This window comes from Lissotriton helveticus, chromosome 4_1 (assembly GCF_964261635.1).
Source record: "Lissotriton helveticus chromosome 4_1, aLisHel1.1, whole genome shotgun sequence".
Lineage (NCBI taxonomy): Eukaryota > Metazoa > Chordata > Amphibia > Caudata > Salamandridae > Lissotriton > Lissotriton helveticus.
In genome coordinates, this window is record NC_136063.1 from 1595235755 (window position 1) to 1595259454 (window position 23700).

Sequence of the window (23700 nt, forward strand, 5' to 3'; positions counted from 1 at the left end):
AGTGTTACCACTTCATAACATGACATTATTTGCCATTCAAATAGTGATATTATTAAAATGAACTTCAAAAGTAGTACCACCAAAGGGAACGAAAAGAAATGTTATAGGGACAGCAAACAATGAAAAGATTTCGCACCTGCAATATTTTCTTTTCTCCTGAAGACCAGAGATGGATGATTTAGCATGACACCAAATCCTCATTCATTGGACTGATGGGCATGCAGATTGAACATAAGTAACTGATAACAAATCCAGTCAGGAGTTCTAATAACATAGTTGAGCCTGTAGTTATGGGCATAGCTAAGTTAAGGCATCAGCAGGCTATGCAAGCTAATCCCTTCTTTTTCAAGTCCCAGAAACATTTGTTTCCTCAGCAGTGGAATCCGCTCTACTACTTTAGGAGAGAAAGAAAATCTCCCTGCTTCTGGTTTGTGCCTTTTCTTCTGTATTGATGCATACATACAGCGTGCATCTTGAAAACAAAAAGGTGAACTTGAAATTCTGGCTGAAATGTACCTGGATTCAAAGATTAATGGGCGGATCAGTGCAGGAGTAATACTGGGCCATATTATCAAGGAAGCTGCCGTAGTTTATCGCCGCTCTACCAGCAGGAAACTGACGATAGATGTGTGACCATCTAACCTGGGCTTCGATTGAAATTCGAATCGCATATTATCAAGCCCATTATCGCCGCTTTATCGGCAGTTTCCTGCTGGTAGAGCGGCGATAACTACCGCAGATTCCTTGATAATATGGTCCACAGTGTTCTCCACAAGAGTAGCTTGGGCTGTGATCATGATATTTCATTAGATAATCTGGAGATAACGAGGTTACGCAGGTGGGTGTGGCATTGTCCTCAAGAACATCAGAGGAAATGTGCCCCTTTTTGAGTAGATCTTGACTGTAAATCAAGTAACATAATCAATTAAATAAGCATTCTCGAGACAAGCAGAAGATAGAAACCATGAAGGTTTATTAAATCATTAAAGTTCATTACAGAAGGCAACAAGTGGTTAGTCTTAAATCAGGTAAGTGCATAAAAACATATACATAGAATTAGATTAAGGCTCAATTACAATGCAGGGATTAGATTCCAGTACCAGACAGTTTGACTTTTAAGTTAACACACACAGCATGAGACTTAGGGTCTCTCTCAATTAGATTCTGCAAAGCATCCAATAAATGATTTTGAGTCTGCTCTCTAAGAACCGAGAAAGCTACACTCACTCACCTCCAAAATGAGCTCTCTTTTATAGGAAAATACACAGTAAAACCCGTACAGTCAGCAAAAGGTGAGCCAAATGTGACATAAGCTTAGCGAATCACAAAACAGAATAAAATACGTTTCTAGTACCATCCTATAACCATCCCCCAAATGAATAATACTTAGTCTCATTCTAACCTATTGTCCTCAGGTGTGACAGTATAAATCTAGTTACATATAAAACAATAACAAACATATGAATTGAGTAGGCCCATAGAGGTCGGACAGAAAAAAATGCAAGAAGTGGCGACATTTGAGGGGGAAGCTTCCTTCCAGACTTGTTAAGAACAGCATTTTCATAGACATAGAGAGCAAGTAGTGTTACAAAACTCATAACATTGAATAATGTTTCAGTACATATTTTGCTGCATGTAGAATCAGTTAGAGATGAAAACATGGCCACGCTTAGGATTCAAGATGTATTCTGGGCCTAGCTTGGCGAACCTAAATAAAACATAGCTCTGTCAAGCACAGCAAACACGTTTGGTTGCAAATCATTCATGAAGATAAACAGTCAATATTTATTCATTAAAAACCTGCTCTAACAACATCATTGCAACACAACACAGCAGTTACTTCACAGACAGCAGTATAGAAAACAGAATTTACACATAATATTATTAAAGCAATATTACGTACCTTGAATCTAGCTTTACTTTCACATCTTTTTCTTTTGCTCTGCTGTCCCCACTAACCCTGAGCTCACCATTGTGGCATTTAGTATATTTTCCTCCATGCAAACCTCCCTGAGCTCCTCTCTCTCAGTTATGGGGTTGTAAGCTCAATGCGGGCGGTGCTCGCATTGAGAAACTTTCTGTTCGTGCTGAGAAAGCTGTTGTTTGGGAACGAAATCTTCTCAAGTGGCAAGAAAAGAAGCAGCACCCTTTTGTGCTGCACTTGGTGCCGTTCGCGATGATTTCACAGAGCAGGACAAACACATGACACTTGAAAATCAACGCGCATGGCATGACCAAACACAAACCGCCGCGTGTGGAACTTCGCGGAGTGCAGCAGAGTTTTGTGGTCACTACGCTGAACTCCGCAAACTCCACCCAGGACTAAGGTACTCACTCTTTTGGCTTAAAGAAGTGCAAGTACTCAGTACCTGACTCTACCTGCTCATTTAAAGCACTTCAGCCCTGCCCTCATCCTCCTGAAATTCTTCATAAGATACAGCTATCTCTCTAGTGAATTCAAGAGAAATAGAATACACAAAGTTCCGTTTTTCTTAACATAAGGAGTCTTAATTTGGTCCTTTGATCGCATAAGCCTATGTTTAGAATACACGGTCCCTAAAAGCATGGGCTTGCAGCAACAGCAGCCTTTCTTTGTTGATATCACTGTGTGTGACTCAAGACTTGCAATGCCATGATGCTAAAGTCCGTTTGGGCTGCTACGGTGCTTCGCAGAGATCAGGAGTGAAGCCGCAGGGCAAGAGCGGACGGTCATAATAATGGAAACAATGAAAAGAGAGGAAGAGCTTGGCCAGGCATTTATATTGCAGCATCTCCCATGTCTGATGCATCGTGTCTCCTGGTGGGCTTCCATCGGGCTGAAACCTTTTGCCCATCTCCAACATGGCAGCTCCCTTTGCCTATCCATTTAGCATGCTTGCATGCTTAGCAGCCTCCCTCTTTGCAGTGGAAGACCACTTTATCATTCGGAGACTTTTTGACTGTGTGGGCCTGAGGTAGATGTTGGTGTGGTGCTGGATAGTTCTATGACAAACTAGTCTCATAGGTATTGCAAAGGTTTTCATACAGGCCAGTGTCTTGGGTAGGGTGGTGAGGCTATGCAACTTTAAAGCCACTCTGGCAACTGTGAGCTCTACGCTGACTTCTCCATCACTGTTTGTGCCTGCTTTGTTTTCACAGATATTTAAAACTAGAGCTCTGTAAGAGGATAACGCAGCTCCCTGCCTCATCTTCTGGTATTGAATCACTGCCAGCTCTTCCACTTGTTCCCTATCACCCAGGTGTTATAGTTAGGGTGCTAGGCTCTCAAGCAGCTGCAATATTGACTCATACATATAGTCAAACTTTCAGTAACTGGCCCAGGGCACATGCTCCCAGCCCATTTTATTAGCAGGGTCATCTGACCGGTGACATCTGTGATGGATGGGTGTGTAATCCAGCCCTCAAGGAGTGACTGGTAGAAACCCTACACCATGACCAGCTGGTCCCTACATCCCTCCCAAACTTTATTGAAAATAGACCAGTCCACCACGTGGGAGAGAACAAAACAACAAAATAAAAACACCACTGAGTCTCGTCAGGCTGTTTGCTGGACACGATGAGTAGACAGGTGCAACTGGGAGCACTTAGCACCACAGCACGCCTCCATAGTTTAGCCAGGCTACTCTGGGCACAAAAGGCAGTGTGGGTGAAGTCCAGAACTCTCACTCGCCTGTCCATGATGTTACATTCCACCAGGGCACCGTTTGTCCTGTCTCGTCTGGTCTCATGGTGTTGAAGTCTATTTACAAAGTTCCCTGTGATGGTGCATCCAGAGCATTGGTGGAGTCTACTGCAGAGATATCTTTGAAAACGCCCATGCTCCATGGATGGCCAACCTGCAAAGGCAGAGGACGACACGCAATGGCTGAATGTCTTCCTCGACTGCTGTGGTGCTTCCCAATGCCATATGGTAAATGAGCTTCAGACTTTCCTTTTATGACAGGACTTCTCTCTCACAGGACTTTCCTTGAGGTCTTTTCTCATCAGGCATCCACAGGACTGTCTGGACTATGGGGTAAGTCTCCCAGGGCACACGAAGTGGCCACTGAGGGACTTCCTACAGGGCCACATACAAGTCACTTTTTCTGCCACAAGGGTGGTTGTTTCAGGGTCTTTGTGCTCTTGCCATCAAGACTTAGAGGCATAGGCATCCGTTAGATAGTCTTTGGATAATCAGGCTCTGTCCGCACCCTCAGTGCTTCCTGGTGATCATTGTGGAGAGGCTGCAGATGCATCTCTTGTGTTAGGATTCCCCTCTCACTGAAATTCCCTGAGGCCCTTGCCTCTGGTTTACCACTGGCCTATGTTGATTGCTAGGAGCCCCTTCTTGACCCCCCCAACCGAGGTCGCTGAGGAAGTCTGACCAGGACCACAACCAAGTTTCTCATGCAACCCCAAAGGTGGATGATACAAATGGTCGAGTATGCTCTCTTCAGGATCACTGGATGTAACAGAAGGTCCCTGGGTGACCAGCCTCCCACAATGCCAGGGATGCCTTGTCACTCTCCAGGTTGTTTTGCAGGCGTACGGCTCCACTCAGGTGGTGTGATACTCCTTAGGTGACATATGATGCAAGTGACAATGATGATGACAAGTTTTACCACTGGACTACCCGTGCTGTAGGTGGCAACGTCTTGCTCAGTGTGATGATGCTTGTCGCTCTTATTCTTTCCTCTTGCACACCTTTGGTTGTTGCCATTTTCTAGGTGTCAGGTCTGTCACACACCTCTCTTTCTCCTCCTTTACACTGCGACACCATGCCACTCTTTCTTCTTTCTCTTCAAGATGTGGCCTTATGCCATATAGTCACACTCTTCTTCCTTTACACCAGACCTGTCGATGTGATGTGCACTTCACAGGAACCGGCCTGGTCATTTTCTACCCCTAGGACTGATTTTCTTCTCCTCCGTCTCCTGACCAGGCCTCTTGCTGTGACCTATGTTTGACAGGGACCTTCCTGGTCACGCCATGCCCTCCCTGTGGGACTTAAACCTTTTCCTTCTGGGCCTCTCACAGATCCTGTCCCTTCCCTGAGGGATCTTCGAGGGGCTCCACCCCCTGGCTGGAGGGTCACCTTTCTTCCTTCTCCCCTTTGTCTTCATTTGAGGCTGCACTCCTTGTTCCTCGAGTCAATGCCGTGGTGGCACTTGGTCCTGCCCAAGTGCGGGCACTCTCTGCACAGTCAGCCACTCCGTATGACATGCTCGGTGGGCCATTGGTGACCATTCTGTGCTGTCCTGAGACAGTCCTTGTTCTCGGAGGGCTCTTTCTCTCGAGGGCTCCTGCCCTATTTTCAGATTTCCCGGTGCATCCCTCTGCACATCTCTGACCACATGGTATCAATCTTTCTTTATGAGCGCTCTTTGTTGGTGCATTGTGTGCTCCGTCTTTGGGAACTTCTTCTTGGGTGCTGCCATTGATTTCTCTCAGTTTGTTTCACTGTTGTCTTGGCATCTGTCATGGCAGGGTTTCTGAAGGCTTCACTTTCTACTATGGGTTTCACATTCTCTCCCCTTCTACGAACAACCACCCCACAGGGCATGTGGTGCACATTTTTAGCATTCACGTGCTGGGGTATACAGTCTCATTTCCTACCAGTTCATGCCCAGGTGTGCTGCCACCACTTTAACTATGTGCAAGGCATCCTCCTCAGCACTGCTGGCCTTTCTTCTGTCAACGGTGTACTTGACAGCCGCAGTTGCCACCCATGGCCACTAGTTGTCACTGCAGCCCTCTTCATAGGCCCCGGCAGCTTTTCACTTCGGGGTTCTCTCATTTAGCTTTTATTTTTAGGTCGAGTCTGAGTCAGCGCGCATGCGCTGCTATGGCGATCTGCTGTAATTGAGTATGGAAGAGAATCTCCGCCCACTCTCCGCCCATGTTTGTCTTTGGCTTGTGCTGTTGTCCTTCATCAATTCAAGCTTCTGATTGCTTAATAGGCTTCTTAGTCCTTCCATATTACCGCCTTGCCTTCATTTGTAACCTCCCATGGCTACTGGCCCCTTTATGTATATAGGCCCGGAGACTGGAACAGGAATGTTGGACACGCATTCCTGGGAAGGGGGTGACACGGGGGCAACTTCTAGACCTTAACTCTCACTAATCAACCAGCAGGTAAATAAATAAGTGGATGGGGCCAGGCTCTTCACGCCCAGAATACCACTGGGACACGCACTCCAAGGAAACAGCTGTCTGTGAGACTTCTCATCACAGTAAACTTGTGGCACTGGGTTACACATCTCATAGCGACACTGTATCCTCTCACAGCTATCCAGTGTCACTCACCAGGAAGCATCAAATCCACTGCCAGTGGTGCCTTATTTCTTCTGCATGTTACACTTTTTCCCCATGTTGAAACTGTGGAGTTCCTGCTTATACCCTAAATGAGGACACTAGACACAGGTTAAGTGGGCAAGGATCGTTTATTAAATTATGCATAAACGATAAGGAAGAGCGCCGGGCGTCTTATGTACACCGCGCTCCCAGCCGCTCTGATGCGTGAACACCCATTCGCGAATGCGCACTGGCTTCGTGCTCTAGTTAGGGCGTGCTGCGTAACGCGCACCCCTGGAGAACTAGAGCGCTAACACTACATATCTCCTCTTTTTATACACATTTTAATACAGTTCAAAGTTCAATCGTCCTCTCATTCAAAGTCTCTGAGATGTGCAGGTCTGACTACCACTCTTCCAGCTCTTGTGCGCCTTACCGGTGTGGAGGCTTCTCGGACACCTTCCGTTGCGGGACTCACCACTTCTTCTCTCCGCTGACCCAGTTCGCTTCTCCTGGGCATCACCCCTCTTCCTGCTGGTGTCCCCTCCACACTCGGCCTTTCCAGGTCTTCTCTCTCCATATGCGCATCTTGTCCCCCATGGTCTTTGCCATCTGATGTCTTTCCTTCTACATCACTTCTCTGTCTTTGATCTTGTGGATCACTTCCTTCCTCCACCGGCCACTGTACAATTTTATTGATCTTTGCCATGCGATCCTGGGACCACACCTTTCCGTCACTGAGTAGCGCAGCTCTATCATACACTTCTTCCACTTGCAGGGGTGGGCTGTACTTGCTTTCTCCCTTCTTTCTCAGTACCGGCTGCTTGACTCTCACCCACTCCCCTCTCTCCAGAGCTGATTCTTTTACATTTCTTCTCTTGTTGTAATGCTCGGTGTACACTCTCTGGGCCTTCTCCAGATTGTGCTGGACTACAGCCGGTGACCATTTACTGGTGATAGTTTTTTCTCTCCAAACTACATTGTCTTTTGTGAAAGGGTGCCTGCCTCTTAAGATTTGGAAGGGGCTATAGCCTGTCGAGGTGGGGGTGATCCTGTACACCCACATAATTCTTTGGATTTCTGCTTCCCAGTCCTTGCCTTGCATAATGGCAGCTTGTATGGACCCCATAAGGACCCGGTTAAATCTCTCCACCTGTCCGTTGCTTGCGGGGTGGTACACCGAGGTGTGCGTGGGTTTGATTCCATTACTTTCTGTGTATCGGTACCATTTTTCCGATGGAAATTGCGGGCCATTGTCGGTCAGAATTGTTCTCGGGATTCCCTCTCTTAGGAACACCGAAGTGAGGAACTTGATTACCATGTCGGAGTCCATTTCCTCTTGCACCTGAACTTCTGGCCACTTGGAGTATTTGTCTACCAAAACGCACAGGTATTTAGCTGTTCCTTGGTTGTCCAATACCAGCCCTAAAATGTCAACTGCAACCTCCTCCCAGGGGTTGCGGGGCAGGTCGAATCTCCCTAACGCTGGTCTTAACGGTTTAAGTACTTTGTCTGCTCCTTGGCACTGGACGCAGTCCCTCACGTGCCTTTCCACTTGAATGTCCATTTCCGGTCACCAGTACATTTCTTTCACCCTCGTTTTGGTTTTTACAATACCGAGGTGACCTTCGTGCAGTTGGCTCAGCAGGGTGGAGATCAAATTCTCAGGGGGCACTACCTTGTCGCAGCGATACAAAAAAGTTCCAGAGTCGCTCATTGATAACTCCTCTCGCACCTCATAAAATTTTCTGAGCACCTCTTTTAGCCTTTTCTTTTCCGGCCAACCTTTGATGAGATAGTCCTTGACCTCCTTTATGTCTTCGTCCTCCTCGTATGCTTGTGCCCACTCTTGTTTGCTGATAACCCTTTCCGTGTCCTCCATCACAGCTACCATCTCCTCATTTTCTGCTATTGGGTTTGGCGCTTCCTCCATGGCTGAGGCCCTGCTAAGGTAGTCTGCCACTTTGTTGAACGTCCCCGGTATGTACACCACATCATATGTGTATTCCAGCAGTTCAAGAGTCATTTTGGCTATACGCGGGGTGGCCGTGGCATGTCCATTCGAGGTGAGCACCTTGACTAATGGTTTGTGGTCAGTCTGTAAACGAAACCTCGTGCCCCACAGGAACTGCCGGAACTTCCCCATGGCCCATGTGGCTGCCAGCATTTCCTTCTCAATCACACTGAACTTCTGTTCCGTGGGAGACAATGCTCTGGAAGCAAAGCTGAGGGTTTCTACTGTGTTGTCTTCTCTTTCCTGTGTGAGGACCGCTCCTAAACCCTTTTCGCTGGCATTGGTGGTCAGAATTGTTTTTCCCGAGGGATCGTGTCCATGTTAAGGCAACGCATGGCTGATATTTCTCTTCAATTCTTCAAACTCTCTCTGTGCTTCATCGTCCCATTGGAACGCTGTTTTGTCTCTTATTAACTGTCTCAATTTGTAGGTTTTCGTGGCAAAGTGCTGGACGAACTTGCTGTAGTACTCGGCCATTCCCAGGAATGACCGCACTCGTCCTTGTTGACCGGACCTCTGGCATCGCAGATTGCCTTCACATTTCGTCTTTTAGGGGTGATCCCCTGTCCACCTAACTCATGTCCCAGGTAGGTGACGGACGTCAGGCCTAACCTGCACTTTTCCCATTCTGCCGTCAGACCTTTCTCTTGTAGCACGCTCAGCACCTTGTTTAACTTGCTGTCATGGTCCTCACGGTCCATCCCCATAACCAAGATGTCGTCCTGGAAGTACTGGATGCCTTTGACGTCTTTGAACAGGCGGTGCATGAGCTTTTGGAACACCGTGCGGCGGACGCCAGCCCGAAGGGCATCCTGCGGAACTGATAGCATCCATAGGGCGTTATGAAGGACGTGAGTTTCCTGCTAGATGGGTGCAAGTCAATTTGATGATAGGCGGACGTGAGGTCCACGGTGGAGTACCACTTCACTCCCCTCGTTTTGGCCAACATTTCTTCGATCCGGGGCAGCGGAAATTTCTCTACTATCAGGCACTTGTTCAACTCGCGCAGGTCCACGCACAAACGTACTTTGCCGTTGGGTTTCCTGGCCACCACTAAGGGGGCTAACCACTCTGAGCTGTCTATGGGCTCGATTATTCCATGTTCTTCTAGCCTGCGCAGTTCTTGCTGCACTGCTTTCCTCACTGCTATGGGCACATTTCGGACCTTGTGGGACAGTGGCCGGGAGTTCTCCTTAAGTAGGATCTTATGCATGAATTTCTCCAGCTTTCCAACCCCCCCTCCGAACACTTTGGGGAAGTCCCTTCTTACTCTCTCCAAGTCCGGCCAATTTTCACCGTCCGTCAGCAGTACTTGCTCCATGCCTCCTGGGTCCAGCTTAATTCCGAGGTCTCCTTGATCCCTCCATCCCATAACCGACGGACCTTTCTCTGCCATGTACAGTTTGCATGTTGCTGTTCTTCCTCTAAATTCGAATTCTAGGTTCCGGTAACCTACCATGGGGATCGGGTTGCTCGTGTACGATACTGGCCGTATTCCGACCTCTGAACAATGGTGTACGGGTATCCTGAATCTATCGCGATTCTTATCTTCACTCCCCCTATCAGCATGTCCGCACGCGGTTTATCAGAGCGTTTGCTGTCTATAGCTAACACTTGCTCCTCAATGCATAACACTAGGTCTTCTTCATCTGATTCCTCGCCTGTTTCTTCTTCTGGTTGCGATTGTGCTTACTTACAATGCCTCTAAGATCTGGAACTCACTGCCTCTTCACCTCAGATCCAACCCTAACCTCTTCTCATGTCGAAAACAGCTGAAGACCTTTTTGTTTAACGCCTCTCAATAATTTCTGCAAGGCACTTCTGTCAAGCAATTTCTTTCTGGTCTCTAGCGCTTGGACGCCTCTGGGCAGCAATCGCGCTCTACAAATTTACTTTTCATTTTATTTCTATGTATTTTACTACTGATTTCTTCCCTTTTCTTCGACATACTTTCTCGTAGTGTCCTATCAGTCCGCAGAACATGCATTTGGCGCGGAAAGCCTGGCAGCGTTTGTCCTGGGCTGCGTGGTTTGCACTTCCGCATCTGTAGCACGTGGACTTGCTGTACGTGAACTGCTTCCCAGATTGTCCTGGTTTTCCCGCCCATTTGTTAGTTCCTCTATTGTCTCCAGGCGCCATCTTATGTCTTCCTGAGGGCTCAGCGTCATCCACCTTGTTGACCATGATCTTTTGCGCGTATTCCTTTTTTGCCGCTTCAGCACAACGCTTCGATAGCTCGGCTTTCTTCACCATTGCAATCACTTCCTTTAGCGTCGCTTCTCCGTGAGCCCACAACTTATCCTGTACTGTCTTATTGGTGGTATGCATTATGATTTGATCTTTAATAAAGTTATCTTGGAGGGTCCCGTACTTGCACGTGATCGCTAGTCTTCTTAAAGCTGCGACGTAGTCGTCAATCGACTCTCCCTCTCCTTGCTTCCTCTGTTGAAAGTTGAAACGATCAATGGAAACACACACTGCTGGACGATAGTGAGTGTCCAGGTCTTCTAGAGCATGCTTAAAGACGTCCACGTCGGCTGCTTGCCGAGGCGCAGACACTATGTTCGTGAACACTCTTATCCCCTCGGACCCAGGTTATGTAGAAGTATTCGTTTCCTTCTCGCGCTGGAGAATTCTTCCCCGGTTTCATCTTCCAAGGCTTCAAGGTAGTTCTTGAAATACTCCCTCCAGTCCTCCCATTTCATCTGGGGTTCACCTGGTTTGGGTAGGAACGGAATCAGCGCCGTGAGTGAGGAAGCCTGGTTGTTCATTCTGGCCTGTCCTTCCGGTTCACCTCCCTGGTTCCTGGGGCTCCTCCCTGGTTCCTGGGGCTACCTGGTGCGCTGGTGTTCCCTTCTTGTGACTTGTTGGGATGGGGTTCTCCTCCTCCCCCTTCACCGCGGTCTCCCCTTTCCGCCAGGGCCTTAGTGGGGGGCACTGCCACTCTCCTACCGTGCTTCTGTGCAGGACATTGTGCTGTCTGGCTCCTGGGCACGTGTGGACGTTGCCTTGACTTTTGCGCCTCTGCCGCGCCCTTCCTGTGCTTCCTGCCGTCAAACTTCACCTCTTTTGTTTTTTTTTTTGTTTTGTTTAGCCAGTTTGTGCCTTGTGGTGCTATCCTGGTTTCTCCTTCTCCTCCACTCCTTTTTGATTTTTTTTTTATGGGATGCTGTCTGTGGGAGAACCCACTCCTCGTCGCCTCTGTGGAGTTCCTGCTTATACCCTAAATGAGGACACTAGACACGGGTTAAGTGGGCAAGGATCGTTTATTAAATTATGCATAAATGATAAGGAAGAGCGCAGGGCGTCTTATCTAAACCGCGCTCCCAGCCGCTCTGATGCGCGTACACCCGTTCGCGCATGCGTACTGGCTTATCGCTCTAGTTCGGGCATGTTGCGTCACGCGCACCCCTGGAGAACTAGAGCGCTAACACTACAGAAATCTCTTTGATAGAATGAACAGGCGCCCCCCACGACTAGGGGAGGGGCGCCCTTAGTTGCGCCGCGGGGCTGAGCCTCCTCCTTGGACCAGAGAAGAAGGGGGGCCTGGCTGCATACGAAACTTACCAGAAATGAAAGTTACCAGAGGTATTTAAGGCTGGGCTCCGAGGGTATCGTTCTCTTTGTCCCCTCGGGCCACAGCCTGGCTACAGGAGCGTCGTCGACGTCAAAAACGTTGTCTGGGTGGACTGTGGTGGGCTGGGGTGGGGGGGCCGTGGCGTAGTGTTGATTCGGTGTATTATTCAATTCAAATAAATGGTAATATTATGGAGGCGCTAGGGGGCGCACGGCGTAATGCCTGCTTAGGCGCGCAGCTCCGCTGAGTGGATCGCATTATTGGCTAAAATGTGCGGTTTCACGCGTCGCAACTTGGCAGGACACGTCTCATCCTGAAGGGGAAAGAACAAAGCCCCGACGGATAAGAAGGAGGAGAAATTGCTGCCGCTACAACTCTGGGAAAGACGGCTGCTCTGCTGTGCCGGCAATAGCCTAGGATGGCGGCGGGTGCCTGATCGGAAACGAGCGAGGGGACTCTGCTTTGCGTTGGCTGCTGGCATTGGAAAACACGAAGGTAACGGGACCTGCCAGGCCGACGAGCATTCAGGACGAGACTCCTCAGACCCGGGCAGCACGATGCGACGTACGGCGCCGGAGGGTTCATGTGCAGCGAAGGCACCCGATGCAAACATGGCGGCGATGTAAGCCCGAACACGGCCAGACGCCTCGAACCGGACCCATGTGGGAACAGCAATACAGGTACGCGTGAGGGGAAGCTGCACGCCCGATCAATATCAGTGACCGGTGTGCAGGCATGCTCAGCGAGAGCCCGGATTCATCGGTGGCAGTGTTTATTGATATTCCCCGGGCGCTAGTGACAAAATGGCGGCGCCCATGTTCCAAGGCAGGTCAGCGTGTGACAGGCGGGCGTTAAGTGCTGATGCGGCAGATGGATATTGCCCCCACTGACTGCTCGGTGCGTCCAGGGGAGGAATGCACAAGCGCTGAAGCAGAGCACCCAGGCAGGTAGGACACCTCCGCTATATAACCGTGGCATCGGGAGGGCAGTGGACAGCCTCTACAACGTGGGATCACGAGGCGCCTTGCATCGCGAGACTCCATTTCCACTGGAAACCAGGGGCACTCCGCAACGGTAGAACGCAGTATCAAACCGCCGGCGAAATTGGCGGGGGGACCCTGGGCAACAACTACCACTGACTGAAATACCTGGGAATGGGACTATAACCGCGTTCCTGCCATGCTACAGGTACAGAGACATAGCTTCGCATGCCTTAAGTTGAGGTTCACTGTACAGTGAGCAGTGATTTGGTAAACCAGCGCGGGACAATTTACCTCAAGCCACGTCGGGTACCGCTACAACAACGGGGCTGGGGTCGTGAAAGGTTGATGCTTGGCATACCATCTACTACGCCCCACCACACATGCACACAGGAGGTAATCTACGTACTGCCCGATACACCCGCGCAGCCACCTGACTTTGCATGGTCGTTACAGGGCACTGCACGATGGGGAAACCAGATAGGCAACAACCCAAACTCATGTTTGAAGCGAAGAAAACGAACAAAAGCCAACCTGACCAGGTAGACGAGGAACAAGACACGGAATCCATGGAAAGCAGTGTTACGGATAGTATTCTCAAGGCGGTGCAGGAGTCGAGGCAGGAAATCAATGCCAAACTGGACCTCCTGACGGGAAGGGTAGATAGCCTGGCATCGAAGATAGACAAACATGGCGAAAGGCTAGATGCGGCTGAAAACAGGATCTCTACCGTTGAAGACGAATCACGCACCACGACCACCAAATGCACATGTATGGAGAAAGTCATGGAGGTTATTAAGGCCAAGTCGGAGGAGTTGGAAGCGAGGTCCAGGAGGAACAACATACGCATAGCGGGGCTGCCGGAGTCCACAAACACAGGACGTATGGAGCCATATGTGGAAAATCTATGCAAAGACCTGTTTGGTGCCGAAAATTTGTCGCCCATTTTCATAGTGGAGCGTGCTCACCGCTCATTAGCTCCGCAACCAAAATCAGGCGCCCCTCCCAGGCCGATAATAGCGAGAGTGCTAAATTACCGTGACAGGGACACGGTCTTAAGACTAGCAAGGGAGAAAGGAGTGATCCATCATCAGGGCAATAAACTAGAGTTCTACCCGGATTTCATGGTGGCAGTACAACAAGCACGCAAAGAGTTTAATGATGTCAAGGCCAAACTACGAGAACTGCAAATACCATACGCCATGTTGGGTTCTTTTGCAGAGCATCACAGGGAAGAATCAGCAGTTTCAAGAGCCAGAATTGGGTCAGCTGCCACAGCGCACTGGTAAGTTTGGGGTTGTGGGCACCTCTGGGGAATTTCATAATTGTTTATTTTGGTTTGGGGCAATTGCTGTTTTCTCTGTGGGGAAAGGAACTGAAGTTTCAAGAGCCATTGGCACAGCTGCCGCAGGGCACTGGTAAGTTTGGGGTTGTGGGCACCTCTGGGGAATTTCATAATTGTTTATTTTGGTTAGGGGCAATTGCTGTTTTCTCTGTGGGGAAAGGAACTGCAGTTTCAAAGCCATTGGCCCAGCTGCCGCAGCGCACTGGTAAGTTTGGTGTCCTGGGCACCTGTTGAGTTTACTAACTCTTTATTTGGGTTCTTTTGCAGAGCATCACAGGGAAGAATCTGCAGTTTCAAGAGCCAGAATTGGGTTAGCTGCCACAGCGCACTGGTAAGTTTGGGGTTGTGGGCACCTCTGGGGAATTTCATAATTGTTTATTTTGGTTTGGGGCAATTGCTGTTTTCTCTGTGGGGAAAGGAACTGAAGTTTCAAGAGCCATTGGCACAGCTGCCGCAGGGCACTGGTAAGTTTGGGGTTGTGGGCACCTCTGGGGAATTTCATAATTGTTTATTTTGGTTTGGGGCAATGGGGAATTTCATAATTGTTTATTTTGGGGCAATTCTTTCACTTTCTTTGCACGTGGCTTTGACATTTTTAATTTTCAGGCACTTGGAGCTTTTCAACAATTGCTATGGCTTTTCCCCCCTGCGCTTTTCTCTCTGTCTGTTTGCTCAGCACCGTTCGGGGACTGGCATTTACCATTGCAGTCATGGCACAACACGTTTGTCACTTTACTTGTGCTTCAGGGTTGCATGCATTTCTTATCGTTGAGCATCGGCGCTTTAAGAACTTTCCATTAAACAATTGCCTTTCCCCCCTTCACTATCTTTGTAGGTGAGTTAACTGACTGCGCCACAACAGCGAGATCTTCTGTCTTACAAGGGAGCAACAAGCCACCACAAGAAAAGGAGAATGGATAAGTTTATGCTGCACCCTGCAAAGGGTGTGAAGCACAGATCACATCTGCCCACCCAGATAACAGCAGCAGACCGGGCCAGAGACTACAGCACCGTGATGCACGCTGACGGTGGGGTGCTGTTTTGCAGTGTGTGCAATGTGGCGGTGGACCACATCCGGAAACACACTGTGGATATGCATGTGCGGTCCCAAAAACATTTGAAGCGCTGTTCAGATGATCCTGACCTTCAATCGTCTCCAAAACATGCACGGCAGATGACAGTGAACACGCTATTCACAAAGAGTACAGCTGCCGGTGCCGCAAACCATGAAATAATAAGTGAGTGGGTTAACGTCTGCACCGCGTTGAACATTCCGCTCAGCAAAACCGACCACCCTGTGTTGCGCAAGTTCCTACACGAGCGAGTACGGAATGGTGGAGCGATACCTGGGAGTCCTCAGCTGCAAGAACGTTATCTCCCTGAGAGATATACAAGTGCCAAGAGCGAGCTGAAAGAGCTATAGAAAGATCAGAAGATCAGCGTTATCTTTGACGAAACACCAGATGTTGAAGGGCGGTGTGTTTTGAATGTGCTAGTTGCAGTAGTCTCTCCGCAGGGTGCCCGTCAGATCCATACCTACCTGGTGGACACAGTCTTCCTATCCCAGTGCAACCATGGGACTGTAGCGCAAGCTGTTGTAAAGGTGCTCACAGAGTACAGCATAGACTTCCAGAACGTTGTTTCCTTCAACACTGACAACGCGGCATACATGCTCAAGGCATTCAACACAGTGTTGAGGAATCTGTACCCAAACTCCATCCACATCACCTGCTTGGCACATATCATGAATCTTGTTGGAGAGTCATTTAGGAAGCCTTTTGTGGAGCTAAATGCTTTCCTGCTGTACTTCTCCCGCATCTTTTATATGGCCGGCAGCAGAAAGAGAAGGTACCTGCACCATCTTGCAGAGAACCATGGGATGAAGGCACGGGTGGCACCTGACCCTTGCAGTACCCGCTGGAATTCTTGGTTTGCCGCTGTCCAGTACCACTGCAAGCACTTTGAGGCCTATGCTGGGTTTGTGGAGTCAGAGATGCAACTCAGCAAGTCTCCCCCAGATTCCCTTGAAAATCTACAGAAGATTTTTAACACCGACCAAAGGGAGTGCATTAAAGTCCAATTGGACATTGTGGCAGAAAAATGCCAAAGCATTTTAAACCTGATGGAGTTATTCCAGAGTCAGACACCAGTGACCATGAAGGTATACGATTATTTGGAGGACCTCCACATGAACCTAACCAATAATTCAGTCCTCACTGTGGAGTCACTACAGCCGTTTGTACAGACCACTGCAGGGGCAAAATTAAGCCTGGCACAGAAAAAAAAATAACAGCCCAGCTTAATGAAGCTTTTGAACATTCACTAGAAAAGGTGGCCAAATACATGGGGGAGGCCCAGCCAGGCATACAATTCTTGAAACAAGTGCGCCTCTTCAACCCTGCGCCACTCAGCATCCTGCCTAATGAGAAGAGTGCCTATTCAGCAATCCCTGGTTTCAGCGAAGTTCCCGATCAGGAGCTTCGCCTGTACTTTGAAAATGTAGGGCCAGAAGCAGTGCAGGCGTCTGTTTCTGGACTTATTGACACCGACCTCTTTTGGCGTGGGCTGGCTGACCGCATTCCAGCTCTTTCCGAACTTGCAGCTGTGTACAAGGACTGTGTCACAAGCTCTGCAGATGCTGAAAGGAGCAACAGTATATACAAAATTATTCTCTCTTCCAGACGACGGTCCCTTTCAGAGCAATCAATCCGGGCATTATTGTTTTTACATTATAACCAGCAGCACAATACTGGTCTAGATTTGGAGTGCTCGGAAGAACTGAACGTACGTGGCCAAGATGAACATGCCTTTTAACTAAAACAAACGGGCTGAATTGTAAATAAACAAAATGTACATAGCTCCATGTTGTCAAATAACTCAAACAGTAAGATATCTGTGTTTGGTGTTGCAAAAACCACAAAATAAAATGCCGCTAAATGCCGCTAAATTTCCATTTTTGTGCCGCTAAATTTTCATTTTTGTGCCGCTAAATTTGCCAATCCATGCCGCTATATCCTGGGGGGAGAGATTCTAATAAAATAATCGTTGAATGTATTTCCCCGATCACCTTCGGTTGAAGTAGAGGCAGTTTCAGGTGGGAGACGACCAAAATTAAGTAATTTTTGGCTTTAAAATTGGGAACTCTGAATCCACCAGAAACAGGTCTATTGGAATGTATGTTATTCTTAATTATATTGGGTGCTTGTTTAAATTGTTAACATTTTTATTTAGCACAAATTAGACTCAAAGTTATCGGAGCGCTTTGCATCAGCCCCAGTGGCATTACACTCAGGTGGATATTCACAAGGACTCAACTCTGAATTATCCTCACTGTAACACAACAAATGTGGAGCTAGATTTAACACCCCATTCACAAGCTGGTGCAAACTGCAGACATCGTTGTATTTTCGCGATAACTGCCCCAAAATGTATCTCCACGGTGGACACCACCAACTAACCCTAATGAGATGCACAGAGGGCGTTCACATGCAAAAACACACAAAAATAACACAACACCACATTCATAACAAACTGCCAGATCTGCGAAGCAAACCAAAAACAGGCGATAAGCCACGGTAGCAGCAGGAAATTAACACCTGCCTTCTGCTGGTTTTTAGCAGGATGACTACCTACAGCATGAAAGGGAGCCCAGCCAAGAGCCACACCTGAAGACCCACAGATGCCATGGAGACAATGATCATGCAACGCGGATACTCATGAGGGCCACAACACCTCCCGCAACCAACCCTGGCCCTCCCCCCTCGGACATACAAATACCGTGCACGACACAAGAGCCACAACAAACGCACGATGACTCACAGTGCCAAAATAAATACACACATGTGTGGCTAGAAGAACGAGAAACAGTCACACAGCACTCAAGTTACAACCAAAAACTTTATTGACACACAACACAAAAGAGCAATGAGGAAGACTCCTGTCGGGTCCGCCAAGGACAATCGCAATGACACAGCCTGGAAAAGAAAGCACAAAATCAGGACGTGTGTCATGCGCACATCAAAGGAGCGAGACACAGAGAACCAGAGAAGGAAAGAAAGCCAGAGAGGGAAAGAGAGGGAAGGAAAGGAAGAGAGAGAGAGATGGAAGAGAGAGAGAGAGACAGAGAGAGAGAAGGAATGGAGAGAGAGAGGGAAGGGAGAGCAAGAAATAGAGAGAGAGAGAGGGAAGGGAGAAAGAGTGAGAGAAAGAGAGGGAAGGAAGGGAGAGAGGAGAGGGAGAGAGTGAGAGAGAGGGAAGGGAGAGAGAGTGAGAGAGAGAGAGAGAGGAGTGAGACAGAGAGGAAAGGGAGAGAGAATGAGAGAGAAAGAAATGAAGGGAGAGAGAGAGAGAGACACCGCCGCCCCTGCGCACACAGGCCCCGCTGCTCACCTGCTGCCACTGGTGTGTCCATCAGTAGGCACACCGCGTGCCTGTGCGATCTCCAGGCTTCGGGCACACCACCATGGCATGGTCCACATCATGGGGGCCCCCCACGGCCCAGCAGGTCCCACACATGACACTGAGTCCTGAGTCATGAATGGTGGAGACCACATCAGTGCACACATCATAATCGCAGGCTGCAAACCCGCTCAGCAATTACGTGTGCCACCAACCCTGTGCATCGCCAGTCAGCGCCACGTGGTGGTAGGCCTGTGTCGGTCGCAAGGCCTCGGGTGCCACTCTGCCTGTGCTACGCCAGTAAGCGCCATGTGGTCGTAGGCCTGTGTCGGCCACAAGGCCTCAGGTGCCAGTGACCCTATGCTACGTCAGTCAGCTCCATGTGGTGGTAGGCCTGTGTCGACCACAAGGCCTCGGGTGCCACTAACCCTGTGCTATGCCAGTCAGCGCCACATTGTGGTAGGCCTGTGTCGGCCACCAGACCTTGGGAACCACCAACCCTGTGCACAGCAAATCATGGGCCCTTTATGATTGAGCACCGTGGAGCGTCCGTCATCTAGTCACCAACGGCAGAGTTTTATTTCCGCAGCCTACATCTGGTCCCCAATAAAGTTATATTGGTGTAGCTGTGGATTTTAATCATCACTCTTTAAGTCACACCAAGATTTTTACACTTGGCTTTTCTCGTGCACCTTTATGTTCTTCCTTTGAAACTCTCTATTTATAAATTTTGTGTTGGACACATATTTCTTTCTCTTCCGATAAAGAGAGGTGACCGATGATGAGAAAGGGGTGAGAGTCGGTACCATCAGCCAGTAACCCCGAGGGTGTGCGCCCGTGAGGTACCTCTCTTTGTAACCACATATGTTTTTGGACAGAATGTTTGCCATAAATGTGTGAGTGGTCTGTTCCTTTTAAAACGGACAGTGCGGGTACTGTCAAATTATAATCTGTATGTGTTTGAGCCTCTTAGATTAAATTTGAGACTACACTACCAGTGATGTAGTGTTGGACTGTCGGACATAACCTGATCCACAGCTACATTGAGAGTGGCTCAGTAGTACTTATGTCAAATAATAGATATATTGACATAGGATATGCATGCAAAATCTAGCCCAGTAGAGCAAGTTATATCCAGTCCTTGGTGCCGGGATTTGTTGTGGTTGTGTTGGGTCCTGTGGAGCAGTGTCTGGTCCCCCGACTCCGACCACAGTCTCCACACTGATGACTGTCGACACCAGCTCCTCCATGTCATCCAGCATGAGCTGTGGCGCTGGGCTCCCACCTCCAGTCTGCATTGCAGTCTTCAGGTTGGCTGCGAGTTTCTCCTTGGTCTTTCGCTTCATATCAATCCATCGCCTCTTGGCCTTGTCCACTGACCTTCTGTGCTCTCCGACGGTATTCAATTTGTCCACAATGTTCCACCATATCCCATTTTTGGTTCCCAATGACACGTTGGAGGTGACGAACAGTTGTTGATGGTGTTCCATCACCTCCATAATCAGTATCCTGTTTTCCTGTGGACTGATCTTCGTCTTCCTCTTCTTCTTGTCCTTGCCCTTCCCTGTCCCTGAGGTCCCAGGCTGGTCGTCCGGGGTGAATGTGGGCTTGCGCTCGTCCTCTCCGCCTGCTCCGGCTGCCTCCATGGTGCTTGAGTGTTGGTCAGTTTGAGTTTGGGTGTTTATTCTACTTTTATAGTGATTTTTCCCGACTGCCATGTGTGTGTTGCCGGCCTGGCAATGCTTATCGCTGATTTCCTCATCGCGCTTTGGCCCATCGAATGTTTGTTTGCATTGAGCTTTGTGTTTTTATCGCCGTCGAGATGGTTGTATCGCAGACATTGGCAGCAGTTTCGGCAGACTATCGCATGCTACTGCGTTGTTGTGAATTCTATGTCAGGACCGGAGGCTTCAGATTATGCTTTTCCTTCTTCGCTGTTTATTACAAATACAAAACACAGCAGCCCAGAAAAGCACTGAAATTAGAAAAAATGACCGAATAGACTCCAACACGGAGATCTAGTAACATGTAGTAATCAAAACAAGGAAAAAACTACATTTCCCATCAAGTCCGTGAGTAACCACAACAATAGTCCTTTCACAGTGTCCACCGCACGAAGATAGGGCGTCTCTCTTGTGTTCCCTTCCTCTTTCTTCGCTGCTTCGCAGCCAGTTAAGTCCCTTGCTCTTTTCTCTTGCCTGGTTTACTGGGTTGAGGGTTAAATTGTATGCTTTGGGTTTCTTTTTGCTGTTCCACGCTTGCGTGGCTGTTTGGGGGACTCTGTTGTTTTATTGTGCAGCTTTTTTCCCTACAGAGCCCCTGTTATCATCGCGGGGACGCTTTCGCCCCTCACGCGATGTCCCCGTCTGGTTCGCGGCCCTGATTCGGCCGCTAGGGGGAGCCCTCGCGTCTCGTTCTCCTCCGCGCGGTTCCTCTCACGGAAGGGGGCCGCGCTGAGGAGAAGGAGCTGCGCCGGAGCCTCGCCTTTGCCGCCTCACCCGGACGCCCGTTTTTCGGGCTGTATTGTCCCACAATAGCATTTCTGACGCCCCGGACGGGGTCTGTAAGGCGGGTTACCGCTTTGTACGCCTGCGGGCTGTATCTCAACGGCACCATAGCGGTTTTCACCGCGTTGACAGGCCCGCTCTGAAGAGCCTTGCTGTAAGCGCGCAGGGGGGGCGGCATCGACCCGGTCCTGGTGAGGGTCGGCGCGCTTGGAGGCGGGTGCTGCCTCGATAGGTCTGGTCCCCAGCCACCTCATCTGTTAGCCTCTGGCTGCCCCATACACGGGTACTGTGTTGCCCACGAACTCCTAACCCTTGCCTATCACCATTTGTGCCTATCCTTGCGAGACCAGGGTTGGTGGTCATGGCTGACGGGTACTACGTGGAGGAGGAAGAGTCCCACCAATATCTTAATGATGATGATTTCTATGAAGCTGTCGACAGCTCCATTTATAGGTGCGTGCAGGAGATAGTAGGTCCCATGGAGGACAGGCTCTCGGCGCGCATTGTAGAGGAATGCGCAAAGCTAGGTCAAGCGCCCTTGGGGCCCCCTGGAGGCAATTCTGCGTCCTCGGAGGGGACACCCCCTGCTCCTAAGAAGGCTTGCAGGGAGGCTGCTGGGGCCCCTCAGGGGGTGGATAGGGGGGCCTTTGAGCGCCTGCGGGATGCTTTTCTGGCAAAGGCGATAGATCCTACCCCTGCGCCGGCCCCGGCTCCGGGTCCTTCGGGCCAGGCTGCGACAGCCCCTTCCTCCCCGGGAGGGCTCTCTCCGGTGGATACGGACGACGACGACGACGAGTCGGTGAGATCGTGGCGGCCGTCCGGCTCTGCGGCGGAGTTACCACAGGATAGCTCGGGCATGCTGGATCCGGATGAGATTGTTCATCCGCGATCGGCCGCTTGGGTGCCTGGGGACAAGGTCGCGAAGTTTGTGGCGGCGCGCCTACGCAAACCACTCGAGAAGGAGGCACGGAGTTGTCTGAGGGGCGAGTGTCCCCGCCCTACCCTGGAAGGGAAGGTCGCCATGACACCTGAATTGGATGGCAAGATGGCCACATTCATGGCGAAATTTGTCAAAGACCCCCGTAAGGGGATTGACCGTTCCTGGCGTTCCTGTCAGGATAAGCTGCTTGACGCCATAGGTCCCATTACCAAGATACTGGATATGGCCGAGGAGGCCAAGGTTTCTGGCAATCCCATTTCCCCAGACGTGCTCTCGAGTTGGGCGCAGAGGGTGGTCATCTTCCTGGGGAACGCCAACTGCGCCCTCTCGACGGAGCGTCGCCGATCCCTACTGATTAAACTTGACCCCAAGTTAGGGGATCTGGCCTCTTCGGAGGCGGGCGCGGTGGCGCAGGGCGGCTTGTTTGGGGACCCTTTTATCAAGGAGCTGGGCAAGTTCGTCAATACGTTTACCTCCCTAGATAGGGCCCAGTCCAACATCAAGAGGGTGTTTCACCAGCGTTTTTCCCGAGGGGCCGGTCGCGGTAGGGGCCACGCGACCGGCCGTGGAGGCCAAAGTTTACCCAACAGAGGGCAAGGCTCCGGCAGAGGCCAGTACAACACGTCGGCGAACTACACCAACTTTTACCCGACGAGAGGCCAGCGCTTCAAGGGGCGCGGAGGTGGTTTCCGGAACGACGCCGGTGGCAACAGTTCCCATGGTGAGTGTAATACCTGCGAGTCAGGTGCGCATTGGGGGTCGCCTGGCGGGTTTTCTGAACGCTTGGGCGGCGATTACTTCGGATGCATGGGTGCTGCAGACGGTGCAGGGATTCCACATAGAGTTCTACGATCAGCCTTGTCAGATGAGGGCGCCACGCCCCATTGTGTTTTCACAGGCGGATGCCACCTTGATCGACGAGGAAATCTCGGCCTTATTACGCAAGGGGGCCATCTGCCATGCAGTACGCCATCCTTTCGGCTTCCTCAGCAACGTTTTCCTAGTGGAAAAGACGGACGGGGGACAGAGACCCGTGATCAACCTCAGGGATTTCAACGGGTGGCTAGTTTACCACCATTTCAAGATGGAGGGAATCCATCTGCTCCGGGACGTTCTACTCCCGGACGACTGGATGGTCCGGTTGGACCTCAAGGATGCGTATCTAGTCGTACCCATCCATCCTCCCCATCGACGGTTCCTTCAGTTTCTCTGGAGGGACAAAGTCTACGAATTCACCGCCCTTCCATTCGGGCTTTCGTCGGCTCCTTGGTGCTTCACCAAGTTGCTACATCCGGCGATAGAAACCCTGCGATGTCAGGGGATCCGGATGGTGGTCTATTTGGACGACATCCTGCTGATGGACCAGTGTCCAAGCAAACTGCTTCTCCAGCTCAATCGCACAATTTCCTTGTTGCAAGGTCTGGGGTTCGTCATCAACGAGGACAAGTCGGTTCTTTCACCTTCACAGACGATGACATTCTTAGGTTTCGTAGGGAACTCAGTACAGGCCTCGCTCAGCCTTCCCTCGCGGAAGATGGCCAAAATACGGCATGTACTGAAGCAAACGATTTCGAAGTCTCACACCTCCCTGCGGCAGATTGCCAGAGTGGTAGGACTTCTCTCCTCCTCCATCCAGGCAATCTTCCCGGGGCCCCTGCATTATCGT

The 23700-nt window shown here is 50.0% G+C and overlaps 1 protein-coding gene across 3 annotated transcripts in view; it reads right to left on the reverse strand.

The window, feature by feature from the left end:
• Positions 1-952: 952 nt before the first annotated feature.
• LOC144827613 (thioredoxin domain-containing protein 3-like) overlaps positions 953-23700 on the reverse strand; it is a 311179-nt gene continuing 288431 nt past the window's right edge. For all 3 annotated transcript variants that reach the window (XM_078685858.1, XM_078685857.1, XM_078685856.1), the window contains exon 7: positions 953-1708. In XM_078685858.1, coding sequence (XP_078541984.1) covers positions 1670-1708 — 39 coding nt within the window. In that variant the 3' untranslated portion in view covers positions 953-1669. The remainder of the gene's footprint in view (positions 1709-23700) is intronic.